The sequence below is a fragment of the Cryptomeria japonica genome, chromosome 3 (assembly GCF_030272615.1).
Source record: "Cryptomeria japonica chromosome 3, Sugi_1.0, whole genome shotgun sequence".
Classification (NCBI taxonomy): Eukaryota; Viridiplantae; Streptophyta; class Pinopsida; order Cupressales; family Cupressaceae; genus Cryptomeria; species Cryptomeria japonica.
In genome coordinates, this window is record NC_081407.1 from 342,993,061 (window position 1) to 343,007,683 (window position 14,623).

Below are 14,623 nucleotides of genomic sequence, written 5' to 3' on the forward strand. Positions count from 1 at the left end.
TTTCAACCTCTGGTTATAATTGTATATTTCTTTGTGAGATATAATGGAAAGGCTCAAAACCATGGGACATTATTAGATGTTTTTGCATCTGACTATATCATTAATACAATTGAGTTTTAAAATAGCATTATTACATTAAAAAATACTAAAATTTCTTCGAACCATTTCCAAAGAATTAAGTGAACCGAAAAAGGTTAAATTATACAGACACAAATCAATGTGAAGCTGACAATTGAAAATTGCAATAATACAGGAGAAAAATCAGCCTGATAGCATTGATCTTCATCTCATAGAAGCTGTTAATGGAACATTTATTTAAACAAGGCTGCAAGTTCAATTATAAAGTATAAACTATCTTCTATCAACTTATTTACAATGCCATCACTTTTAAAATGATTAACAAACCATTTTCTACACTATAGTTAATATCAGCATTGTAATCCTTCCCGAGACTTGTTCAAGAAAGTAAATCTTTTTTATATGTACAAATTTTGTTGAACAATTCTAAGAAATGCCTTAAAGTTTATTTTTCAATTATATGGCATTTTAGCTGCACATGGCATACATGTTTTATATTTCAACCATTCCTGCACATAACACTTTTTGGTCCAATCAAGCTAACTTCCACGCAATGCAGCAAAAATGTAAATTTCTCCATCCTTATTCTTTGCATTCTGTATCTGAAAAATGGTGCACAAAATAACATTAAACACTTCTCCATGATGTCATCTAAGGGTGTACAGCTTAATTCTGATTGTAACTGTCAAGGAAATCTAATCAGAGCATACAATAGGATACCAAATACAAGATAACGATCAATCCTATTTACAGACAACATACACAAAAAAGTAGATAATTTGATTTTGTGGGTCTAATAATTTATGTTCATTTCCGCGGATCATGTCATTTCTTGATTAGCCACTGCAAAATTTTCTTTGAAGAAGATATCAAATACAGGGGAGGGTAAAATTCCATGAAGCAATGTTTACAAGAATCAGAAAAATGATTCAGTAAACAAAACAACAATAGCAAAGGGACATATATCCCTTCATGAGAAATATTAGATCCCTGAAACTGAAAACAAGTACGCCTCACAATGGAACAAGTATGGCAAAGGAAGACAAACTAAAAGAGAGATTGATGCTGCATTGTTTCAGTAAGAAGGAGCATGCAAGTAAAGCGGTCAAAGAACAATAATTTTGAGAGGAAAAGAGCAACTCCACAAATTATGAGATCAGATATTCCTAAGACAACCACCTGCACCCGCTATAAAATTCTAGGTATGCCCAAACCAAGAAGTTTATAGTAATCAATTTTTTATTTGTTAGACTTAGAATCTTATTTTGGGTTGCCTTCTGTTTAACTGCCAAGACTGAGGGTTATCTCTCCTGTTAATTGTGACAACTGGAATTAAAAACTGGGTATAACGTAAGTCACAATACTTTTACAAATATATATATATATATATATATAGAGAGAGAGAGAGAGAGAGCTCCCATTTTCAGACATTTCTAAATTGTTGCTACAAATACCATCCCTCAACACTTTGATAGTATCAATTTTATTGCCATTATCAAGCAAGTCCTCCATAGGAAAGACATCTGCGCTCAATCTAGAGTAAGCTGTGGGATTCAGCTCCTTTAACACATCAACTGTAACATCTTGCAACCCGGGCACCACCATCCTCCTAATCGCTCTCTCCATGGCATCAAAGTCTCCAGTAGTTTGGACGATGTTATAGACAATGTACTCCAAAAGGACTGCATTGTGGGAGTGATCACTAGAAAATGGCTTCTCCCCAATAATCTTCCTCACGACCTCCTCTTCCACATCTCCTTGCATGAACACTTCCTTGAGTTGCTTTGCAATGGAGCCTTGGTCACAAGTGCAACCACACTGTGGGATCGAGATGTATTCCATAGAACCTGCCATTACTTCCTCGCTGCTCTGCATCTAGGTTTGCATTGAGCCCTGTATAAATAAACTCATCTATTTGCAGGCGAGGATAACCAAAAGGATAGCTAAATCCGAATAGACAGAGCAAGAATCCAAGGAAAGAAGAAGAATCATCCCATCGCATAGTGTCACCGAGCATCACGTTTCTATCAATCGTGCTGCGTTAACATTCCCCCGTGAACCTGTTTTAGTCGTAGCCAAGGACAAATCGTCCCAAATTGTTGTTGAATCGGATATTATCTCCAAGATATCCTAATCTATAGCTCGATTTGAGAGGAAGTCAACATCCTTGTTGGCTTCTTGATACACGTGCTTGATGGAAAAATCCATATCCTTGAGTATCTTCTGAATCCCACCAAGCCACATTTCTGATTTCCAACTAGGGGCAAAATTAGAAATGAACGCCCAAATGACATTGAGAGAATCATCCTTGATATCAATTGATCGAAGGTTCTTTTCTACGCAAAGTCTAAAGCTGCCAAGCAACGCCACATATTCCGCATCATTGTTGGTGTCGTCCAGGAGTTTGACTGAACTTCCCCACATCAATACTCTATCATCTTTGATTATGAACCTAGATCATGACGGACCAAGATTCCCTCTAGAAGCTCCGTTGAAGTTAAGTTTTAAACAGCCTGTTGGTGGAAGTGTCAACTATGCCTCCTCTTGAGCTCTGTTGTTTTGAATAGCTTCCTTTGGAAGTATAAGATGTGGCCACCTTTTTGACATTTGAAGATCCCACTGAGTGAAATGAATATGCTTTTTCTCAGTCACCTTTATATTTAGATACTCACAAATGCACACCTCTATTGTGCTTAGAACAAAATGTAGCGAGCATTCCTTGCTATTAAAAATTCATGCATTCCTCTCTCTCCATAAATGCTAGACAATTAAAGTAGGGATGGTGTACCACAATCCTCCCCAAATTGAGGATTTGTTTACAATGGGCCAGCTCTCGAACAATATGTTGACGTGCAAAAAAGTGTTGCTTTCGGTCAACACAGAATAGAACACCGAGTATATCCCATTCTCTCTTGAATAAGGAAATCCCTAATGCTATTCAGACTGATCATAGGAGATAACCTCAAGATTCCAACAGTTGGGTCTTGACTGCTCAAGATAACTCAACAATTGATGTGTTTTGCTGGTAAACACGAGGGGACTTACGAATGCTACAAGCTGGCCTGCATCTGGCAATGCTTTGACTCTCAAACCGAAGGAAATCAAAGAAAAAGGATTAGGGTTTAGAGATCCTAAGGACAATGATAGTAATAGTTGATGATGTGGGTAGACAAACTTCAAATAAACTAGTTCCTTCTTAGCCAGAGATATACTCACAATTCCACACAAATAGTGCAAGCTCCAAGGGAATAAAGGATTTTCAGACTATGAATATTCATTCAGACACCCAATTTTGGCACAGCCTGAGACAAACACTCATAGTTGAACTAAGAACAATAACGGATTTAGACGAACTATACATCGAGACCTATAGTTAGCAAGCCTCCAATGGTATGGACCTGTAATCACATCATCAAATACCCTCACACTTCACCATTAAAATCACTGAACATTAACTAACCAAATGACCATTAAAATCACTGAACATTAACTAACCAAATGAAGAGAAACCATGCAAACAAATTAGAGCAAATGACAAAATGCCTTTCTTTAATGCTTCATTCATTTATTCTAAATGCCATTACAACAATTTCTATCCAATAGCTTCTACTCCTAATCTCTAAAAATCCTAACTATTTAACTGTTCTAACCCTTTACAATGAGAGAAGCACTGGCCTTTTATAGATTTTACATTTTGAATCAGTGGTCAAGATTTAACCCATCCAATGGCTCTGATCTGCCTTCTAGAAGCTCTGACAGCTTTCTAGTTAATGAGTTCAACCAACTTCAACTACCTTTTCAGCTACCTGCAACTGTTTTCCATTAATCTTGCTAGAAGACAGTTTCACTAGGCTCGAGGCACAAAAAGGGTAATCCTAGTAGCTGGGAAATAACTGACTTATGGTCCCCTTTTGTTTAGAATTATATTAAACTAGGCCCACAAGTAATCACCTTACAATAAAGTATTCGCCTTTACAAACAGATTCATGCTAGACACAAATCTTTAAATTTTGGTTCTATTTTTTAAAACTGCAGTTAAAGACAATAAGGATCTGGCGGTATTTATAGAAGCATATCCCGGATCCCCACGTGAGAATAGGTGTGCCTTTTGCTAGGTTCAACCTTTACAATTTCTTATCAACACAAAAAACTGCAGTCTATCGAATGAAATTGCTCACATCAAAGTGGCCATCAGCTCAGCGATTGCAAAAGTTCATAAGCAGAAGATTTAAAAGTAGCACCCATCCTTGATAAAGTTGTCATCATTTAAAAAGTTATGATCAGCCTCAAGAAACTACGCTTAAGCAAAAACTAAGCACAGTTTTCCAAAGGAATAAAACCAGCACCTACTCAGGAAAAATCACACTTGTGATCAGGATAAAATATCCAGTCAGACAGAGTTTGACAGGCTACAGAAATAGACAAACGCAAAAAAAAGAGAAGAGTTGAACGCCCAGTCAGCATGGCAGGAAAGAACAAAGGAATATAAGCTGCCACCTGCATAAGAAAATCAGCATACTCTCTTCTTCAATTTCTTCAAAATCCTAGCAGATACCTCTGAGATCAAAAGGAGGTGATTGAAGAAAAATTCGTCAAGTTCAGAACACCCAGAAATCATCAATGTTTTGGAGTGTACTCAAAGAATCTATCATAAAGGCATGATGGAGTCAAGAAATGGGTACCTGCAAGGGGTAGCCAGTTCAGGCAGCCACACACACAAAAACATACAAACTATACCAGCAAATTATGACAGTCCCTTAATATTTAGAAAATTACAAGAGACGTGAGTTGAACAGCCTCCCTCATTGTACCCAGGCCTATACATTGACAGGCAGACTCAAGAATAATTTAGAAACTACAGGCCTATGATGGTCTATCAGATCCCTCTCTTCTGTCATGACCTTGGAGAGAATGCATTCTCTGCCCTGTATTCTGGTCTGTAACAAAAAAAAATACTAGTCTCTCCTTTCTGCTACACCAAGGCAAAAATATGCATCTCTTTAATATTGATGCCTCTTTTCTTTTTTTTGTTATTTCTGCTGGCTGTTGCCATAACTCCACACAAACTTGTATTCTAAACATTCTAACATTGGAGGTTGCTGCCGACTAGATAATTCCTTGAGACTTGAAACTGCCATGAGTGTAAGGACAACTGTGTGGAATTTGTAACCACCATCAGTCATCAAAAAGAGGAAAAGGGCAGCCATAATAAGGAGTGGTGGGATTGAAGCTGGTAAGGGACTGAGGAGACCCTACGTTTGGCATGGAGGCAAGAATATCTACCAGAAACTGTTGCCCAGCCGAAAGTAAGCTTGCCAGTCAGCTGGGCTCCAGTAAAAACTACCAATCAGCAGGTAGTGCCCAAAAGGAATAAAGGAAAAGAATTCAGTTTCTTTCATCCTACATCCACGAAAAGGATAAAACCTAGCCAAGATAAAAGTGTGGGTCCCATGGAATCATCACTTCAGCAGAAAGAATCTTATTCAGCTAGGAAGAGGGGATAAGGTGGGGCCCAGCAAAGTTAACTAATCAGTAGACAAGCTAAAGTAGCATCCAGTACCAAGAAATTTTACCAGCCCATATGATATAATATGTGGAACTCAGTAAAAGAAAACAACATAAATAATAAATTGAACCCCAACTTTGCTCCTGCAGGTCCCAGCAGAGGAGGAATTTGGGATCTTCGATTGGTGTTAGTGATCCCCACAATCAGCAACAAGAAAAAGAGAAAAATGAATGCCCAGCATCAGGTTAAGGCAAACAATAACAGCAAGATAACCCAGAAAGAAGAAAACAAAAACCTGCAGACATACAGAATTAGAGCACAAAAAGAAAAGTCAGAACAACCATGTTTTTAGAAAAGCAGGATCACACATGGACTCGGACGATCCTGAGTCAAGGCATCATGGTGAATTTTCAGAGCTTCATCAGAAGGTTGTGTGACAGTTTGTACTTTTGCTACTTGAGAAATCTAATTTGTAGAGAGTTACTTGAAGATGAACTTTATTCATTTGATTTTCAAAGGGTATTTCATTATAAAGGAGATATTCATTTGATTGTCAAAGGGTATTTCATTATAAAGGAGATTGTAAAGGATTATGTTGGACAAGAATAACATTGCACCAACCAGATAGGGTATCGAATACTCCAAACTAGATGGCAATACACATACCTTGTACAACATAAAATTTCACTTATAGGGAAAAAGTTGTCAAAGTCATCAAGACACTAAAACATGACAAATGTGCTAGAAGAGAAGTGATTAATATTAAATTTTTGTCAATTATAGTTCTAGTTGTGATTATGATTTGTGCCCTAGGTATAAAATTAGATTCTGAGATGGTGCAAAGGATATATGATGTGCAAAGCAATAGGGAAGACGTTTGGTTTGAACTTTGAAACACCAAAGTGAATTTATATATGAAGGTTCGCTATGAGAAGTTCATCAAAATTCTCCAAAGCCTTCCAAAAGTCTATTTTAGTCTTTACACTATGCTAAAAATAGCTTGTCATCATTTTTAAAGAAAAAACCATTTTCCTAGTTAGCTATTTTTAGCATCCTTTATTTATAGTCTGGAGTCAGATATTGTTAGATCATCTAGCTCATCATCTGACAGACATAAGCACCGAAAGATAAAATGTAATAATTTTAGTCATCAATTCAACTAGCAATTGGATGTTTAATAGTAGAATTAGAAAATGAGATAATTTGTCATAAAGCTTGGACGCCATGTAAGCAAGAGTAGCTAGAGGTGAAGTTTAGTCAATTAATTTCATTCATGTTCATGCAGTAATTTTGTAAACAGTATAAATAAGTGTCATTTGAACTTAGATGGATAGTGGTAATTTTCAAGCCTACTTATTTCTGAAATTGCTGTTCACTAATTCCTGAGTATTGATGATCAATCTCTTTTTATGCAACCTATAATTTGGTAGTTTTCGCAAGCTTTGTATTGCAATTATTATCAAAAGAAGTATTAATCTTGTGTGCAATACTTTCATGCTTAACATTTGTGCGTTTTTTATTTACTTTTGTCGAACTTGTGATTTTTAATCTCTACATTTAATTAAAAATTATAAGTGTCTTTAGTTGTTTTAGATTATTATCTGCAATAGATAGATTCATAGTTGGCAAACTTGCAGAGTACTCGGCGAGTTTTGAAAACTCGCCGAGTTTTTCTGCTGTGCGAGTTTTTCTGACTTATACTCGCCGAAAAACTCAGGTACACTAGAAAAAGAGGCCCAAACACATCAAAATAATATCTATTTTTGTTTTTTCAGGTCAATTTCATTCTCTTCATCAGAATATATACATGAATATAACATTTAAGCATAAGAAAGAAAAAATACACTTATACTTTAAGTTATATTTCATGTATATATTGTGGCAGGATGTTTGAGAGTGGTTTCAGATCTCTAGGAGTTATAATGCAAATTCTAGGTTTTAGAATATCTTTTAATTTTTCGGACTTCGTCAAATTTCAGTAATCAGTATGCTCATATCAACATTCTCTCGCTCTCTCTCTCTCACTCACTTTATCTGCCCCAAATTTTAGACCTATCTATCTCCCTATCACTCTTCCTCTATCCCCCTCTCTACCACACTCCATCTCACTCTCTCCTCTCTCCCCCAAGATCTAGAACTATCTCTACCCCTCCCTTTCTCACCCTCAGACCCCGGCGAGGGTGCTACTCTCAACCTAATTTTACTTTGCAGATGCTTGGTGCAAAGTTGGGGTGGAAATACCACCCATCTCAAAAAATTTGCCCTCAAAATCTTATGTCAGCCTTGTAGTTCATCCAATTGTGAGCGCAATTGGAGCTTGTTTGAAGCAATCCACACAAAGAAGAGGAGCAAGTTAGCACAAAAACGCCTCAATGACCTTGTCCTCGTGCAATATAATCTTCGATTGCACGTAAAGAAGGTAGAGGAAGTAGAAGGTGGTCCAATTGACTTGGATGATATAGATCCTTACAGTGATTGGACATCACAGGAGCAACCTCCATTGTTTTCTGAGGATGGCATCACTGATTTGGAGAGGCAGGCTATGGAGGAGGAGAGGGGTGGATTTGGTTTCACGTTGGATGACATTGAGGAGGAAGAGGATGAGGATGAGGAGTCATTGCCAGTGCTAGAAGCAGGTGGAGGCATAGCTTCATCCAGGATGGAGGACGAGCCAGCCATACCGAGTGAGGAGGCACAGTCATGCCCACTACAGGCTTCTAGGACTAGACCCTCTAGTTCTACCTCTCCCCTAGTTTTTGCTAGAGATGGGAAGAATAAGTTGTAATTGTAATGATGTATTTACTTTTGGTTTTACAAAAACTATTTACTATTTTGCTTCCAGGCTTCCAGCCATCAACATTCCTCATGAGGATGCGATTTTGTAGACACTTTGCATTTAAATATATCTAGAATCAGCTTGTTTCTTTTGTGTTCTCATTTATTGACTCATTGGATGCATCCTCATTAAATTTTGCAAAAAAAAATGCATTTTTAATTAAATTTAAGTGTGCTTTTAAGTTGCCGAGTTTTTCGCCGAGTTTTTGCCGAGTTTTTTTTTTCAGGCCTTGGCGAGTTTTGGCGAGTGGCGAGTAGTTCATCTATGGATAGATTTATATACAAAAATCTTTTGTCTAGCGCAAAAATGCTGAAATGCCTTCTGCTCCAGACTGAGAAAACCAAAAAACAAGTTTTTTCATATTGCATACTGTCTAAAAATCCTTTACAATTTGAAGAACAATTTACTATACATGCTGTTTTGTTTTGTGTCACATTGACAGATGTGAATTAAAAATCTAACACGGGCACACAGAGCTTAACCTCTGTGATTTTGTATTGGCCTATTTTTAATGACTAAAATCAAATAATCAATCATTAAATGATATGCCTCATTTGATTGATTTGCTAGTATGTATAGAAGAACAAGATTGATCTTCAATGTCTCACATAATGCCTCACTGCTAGCCTTACTAAAAATGTTATCCCACACCATCATTAATTGTCAATGTTTCTCCAAGTTTCCAGGACCATGGGATGAGGTTTTGGGCACATCAAAACTTCTATATATTTATTGCGTGAAATGGAGGTACGTCTACTAGAATAGCATGAAACATATTTATCTTTAACAGAATAAGCTAAATCATAGAAAATGAAAAAATAAACAATCTATTTTTTTGCTGTGACTCTGTTCAGCTTCAAAATACTACATTTTAAGCTTTTCAGAGATTTATCTTTAACAAAATAATCTAGAGTATAGAAAACAAATTTTTTTTTTTTTTCTGTGACTCTGTTCAGCTTCAAAATTCCACATTTTGTTCTTTTCAGAGGTCAGCAAATCAATTCCCAGCCCTGTCATTCAAACCTGCTTGTTTTTGCAGTAGTGAGATGACAGATGTCTTCACCTTAAGTCTAATCATTTTGTTGTTTTGTGACAATTTTATAGTCAAAACTCAAGTTAATTGCAGGTTCAATCCCTAAAAAATGGCAAAGCACTGTGCGGCAAAATGATCACCGTTGTTGGTTGCACATTGAATCCTGGGGTGTTCCATCTTATGCCTTTACGAATGGTGAGCTTTATTTATTTTTCTCTTTCCTGTCCAAGTCTTTTATACTATACAGCGGAGAGATTTAAAAGAGTGTTTCTTTTTTTCTTACCGTTTTAAATATGAAATCAAAGGAGACATTTTGACATCCCCAGGAAGGATTCTGGAGACAGCAGGCCATCCACCAAGGGACCCAAACAGGCGAATGTCCTCCACCTTTCGAGGACATCCCAGGGATGTTCCTGTTTCTTGAATTATTTGGGAAAATAAGGAGGGGATATTTTGTCCCTGCCCCCATCCCTCAAACTTCACAAAAACCTCAGGCACGCATCCACAGGGTACACTGTTATTAATAAGTATAAGCATATAGAAGTATGGCCACTTAGGATACACATCCATGCTGATATGGATGGCTTGGAAGTGACAAGGCAGGCGCCCCACATGCAATAACACAGCTGCTCTTAAAGTTCAGTTCTTGAATATTCTTTTTGAATGGAAGAATGACGTGCATCTCAGTTAATGCCCATCTTGTAGCAATTGAATATCCTCCATCTTTTATTATAATCTAGAACAGCCACTTGTTTCATTCATGTTATATGGTTTGACCTTAGAAGAGATATAAATGCTGGAACACAAAAAGATCTCCCATCAAATCCAATAACATCAACGTACAGTCAACTATACTCATCTGAAAAGACAAAGATAACATAATATAAATTGTCACAAAAGGAAAACAGCAAGCATAATGTATAAAGAAAAGAGCTAGAAAATATTGACCATATCCATCTACACAAGATCTGATTGAACATATACTGAAAAAGATGAAACTAGAAACAGAAAGACAAATCAGAGGTAAAATTGAAGGAAGAAAAGTTGAAATGAAATTACCAAAATCTGAAGCACCTTACCTTATCAAACAAAACAATAAAATGAAGCAAAAACAAATATGGACTCAAGAAGTTATTCATGCTAACAACATCAACCCATTCCTTTCAATGTTTTACGGTGACCAATATTCTGAAGACAGTAATATGATGAAGGAGCACTGAGAATGATGGAAGGTATATTATAATAAGACCGCGATTCAGACCAACAGCAGATGTTCATCTTGGGAGCTTAACATGGTTCTGTTTGTAGTGCGTATTTATTCTTCAATACTTTCAAAGACAAAATCAATATATTTAATTAGGATGGGAAGAGCAAGGGCCACCCCAGCATTTCACATCCCAAAGGCATTGCATGTATGATAAATTGATAATATGCTTGAATAATATAAATATTTGAAAAAGTGCACACCTCCATTCAGATGTGGAAGAACCCAATTAAAGAAGCTATCATATGTTTTCCCTGTTGATCTTAGTCTCGAGTATTCAATCAACATATCCCAAAGTTCTCCAACAGTCCAACAATGGCATGTGACCCATTCTGCGAACTGCAAAAAGAACATAAATATAGAATTTTTAGTGCATAAATGCATTACAAGAGTTGCTCAATTTAAAGCACACCTTTAAAACAAAAATTATTGTATATGACCAAATATTACTTCTGTAAGATGACTGTAACTAATGCAAAAGGTCTCACCATTATAAGTCTTTTAGAAAATTCCTCCCCGAATGTGTAATACAAAACAAAAGGTCGTAAAGCCTGTTACAAATGCAAACTTTGAATTAAAACTTGAAATTTAGCTGTCATTGAAGTTACAGAAAAGGAACCGATAACATCATAGAGCTTTAAGAATAAACACATGAAATTTTTTGACTTTGTTAACTTTCTCATCAAAAGAGAAATACAACTTGAATGACATGCAATTTAACATAAGTAAAACACATTAAGCCTGTCCATAACTGTCATTCATAACTATAAGAAGCTTCCACGATTGGTTAATTAAAAGCGAAGTTGTCGGTCCCAGTTTGGATTTAGATTCTGGTTCGAGATTCGGGTTCGCAAATTCGTTCAATTTTTTTGGGGGGGCTGTGTTTGGGTTCGCTTTGGGTTCGTCCATACAAAAACATATAAAAATAAAAAATATATACATATATGGAGCAGCAAATAAATTTATAATACACCACTGTCAAGTGTCCACTATGCTAATAGACTAATAGTAAAGTAACATAGCAAACTACACCACCATATATATTAATGTTTTAGTCCAAATGGCAAATAACATAGCAAAATGCCAAAATACACCACCATATCAATGTTTAAGTTCAAAAATAATAACGTCAACATTAACATCAGCCATCACTGATCAAATATCATCAAAAGTTGTCAAACATATCATCATCCTCCTCTTATGGCAAATTAGAAGCACAAACAGTGCCACTGGCAGTGGTACTAGCAATCTCATCCTCGGGAGCAGCCTCATGATCACTAGCAATCTCAGCCTATTTTAGGGTTGGAGGGTTGAGTTGACGGAAATAAGCAAAACAAAACAAAACAAAACAAAAAAATTGAATGTGTCAAATCACCCAAATTCGGCCTGGGTCTTGCTGTTGGAATCAAAAATCGCTTGAAATTTGGCGAAATTGACCTTGGGTCCTTTTCAACAAACCCACTGGGCAAAATACGAACCCTAGAAGAATTTTCAGGGAATTTTGTGCGAACCAGGACCTAGGGATTTTGTAGAAGAATCTGGTAACTAAGATTAAAAGTAATGCCTCACATCAGCTTCAAAATCCAGTATGTAAGTGCAATGTCCCCTCTTTCCTAGATGATCACTCAAATGGTGAGATTTGCCTATAATCCATCTCCGTAGGCAAATCCAATGGATAGGAGATGTTATTCCTCCTAGCATGGGAGGACTTTACAAGCTAGAGATTGGCTTCTGGATGCTTTAATTAATGAGAAAATAATCTTATTTTATGGCTAAGTCACTTTTTGCTAAAAATAGAAAACCTTTTTTGCTAAAAATAGCAAAATATCATTAAAGTAACTATTTATGGTAAGTTATGAAAATCATTAAGTAACTTTATAATTTTAAGTTATAAAGTAACTTTTTATAATGTTAAATTATAAAGTTAATTTACTTCACTACCTCAAATTGGAGGCCACTTAGGGATGGGCACCATAATTGGACTTGAAAGCCAAATTAAAAGTGGCTAATTAGGGCATTGGAATCCAAAGTAAGAAAGGGGTTTTATGAAAGAGAATTCATTCTCTTATTTGCTCATTATGATGATTATTTTTCACAATTCTTTCTCAAAGCAGCTTTGCTAGGTATTTTCCAAAGGACGATAACCCATGGAGAATGGTGAATTGGACGAAAACCCAGTTCACCATTGAGGGTAATCTACATAGGATTTCCATTCGTGCTTCAACTGGATGAATTTCTAGCAAGGTTTTACAGGTTTTCCTTTTAGCAATAAGCATCAAAGGATTGGTGCATAAGATCAGGCAAATTCAATAATAAATTAAGCCTCTAGGAATTCGATTGGTCACTGTTTGGCAGAATTCTTGCAAGTGCTTCAAGGGAAATTGTCTACAGCAGCTATCAAGGATTTTAGGCACATATTTGGAGGGTTTGGAGGCCTCTTATCTCAGTCGTACCTTTCCTAGGGCTATCTGTACCTCTACCCAGGCTGGTCGTACCATCCTGCAGCCAAATTATTACTCTATTAGGTTGTACCACTCAAGAAGGGTTTGGGAAATTGTGCAGACCTCTTGACTAGCATTTATCAACAGTGACTTGGTGATTCCATCAGGATAAATTGTGGTTCAAATTGTTTGTCATTGAAGAAATTCAATTAAATTCAATAATCTTGCCTGGAGGCCAGGCTTGGGACTTAGCATTTCTATTGTTTCATTCAATATTTGTTTTTCGTAATTATGGTTGATGCGAATGAAATTAGTTGGAGCCATTGCACCACATTGGATGCTCTTATACCATGATTTCCTTGAATTCTTCAATAAAAATCCTCTTTTGGTTGGGCGCTGGACTTCGGGTATGCAAAATCTTGCTCTTGGTGATTCAATTCTTTGATACTAAATAATTGGTTTTGCTGTCCTTAAAAAACAGAATTCAGTAATTTATATTAGTCAATTATATTTTTACTTATTGGGATCAAAAGCATTGTTTCATTGGCATATATTTCATGTTAAAACCTTGTTCAAACATTGGCATCAAAACTCAAACAAAAAAACACTTGAAACTATCCCAAAACCTCCAATCAGCAAACATTAGAATCAGAAAAAGTTAGCTTAGAGTTGGTTGGGGATCTTTTAGTGGTATTAGAGCTATGATCCTGCTAGCCTAAGGGTATTGTGATTATTTCCATGATTCCTGGAAGGACAAGCCCATACAGATATTATACTCACAGGAGAGAACAACTGGAATTAAATTTTGATACAGGTACTCTAGCAGGTTCAGATATGGGTGATATGCAGGATGGTAATAGGAGTCCTCATCAGAGGTAGAGACAAAATTAGCATGAAAATTTTGATCGAGAGTTATTTAGAACTCTCGTTAATACACAGCCACAAATTGCATAGGCATTAGAGCGGATAGGTGGAGCCCTTGATAGATTGGATCTAGACCGGCCTATGGCTAGATGTGGTAGACATGACAGGCGTGATAGGGTTGATAGGTCCGTACCAATTGCAGGGAACTGTAGGGGTAGTAGAGTTCCATCTTTGATGGACAGTGCATTTGACTCTCCTCCCCGTGATAGGACATGTACACGAACAATTGATAGACCTATGGAGCCACATTTTCTGCCTAGAAATGAGCCACCACCAGTTGACCCACTTGAGGGTGTGGATTTTCAAGATGTTATGGTAGCTAGTGATGAATGGACACGCCTTCCAAAGCATGTTAGAGATGCATTTCCTCCATATCAGTATTGTTTACATCATAGAGACAATATGAGGAACCGTGGTGACAAATGGCCCAGGCAACATCATAATAGTGACCTGAAACGAGCTACTAGCAAGCTCATTTTATCTTCCTTTGATGGTAGTGGGAAGATCAGTGCACAAGGTTGGGTGCACAATCTAGACATCA

At 36.8% G+C, this 14,623-nt stretch overlaps 1 protein-coding gene across 2 annotated transcripts in view; it reads right to left on the minus strand.

The window, feature by feature from the left end:
* Positions 1-252: 252 nt before the first annotated feature.
* The window catches only part of LOC131077205 (poly(ADP-ribose) glycohydrolase 1), a 222,434-nt gene continuing 208,063 nt past the window's right edge, over positions 253-14,623 (minus strand). For both annotated transcript variants that reach the window (XM_059218304.1, XM_058014641.2), the window contains 3 exons: positions 11,206-11,268; positions 10,921-11,056; positions 253-680 (listed from right to left, as the gene is read on the minus strand). In XM_059218304.1, the coding sequence (XP_059074287.1) occupies positions 661-680; positions 10,921-11,056; positions 11,206-11,268 (219 nt within the window). In that variant the 3' untranslated portion in view covers positions 253-660. The remainder of the gene's footprint in view (positions 681-10,920; positions 11,057-11,205; positions 11,269-14,623) is intronic.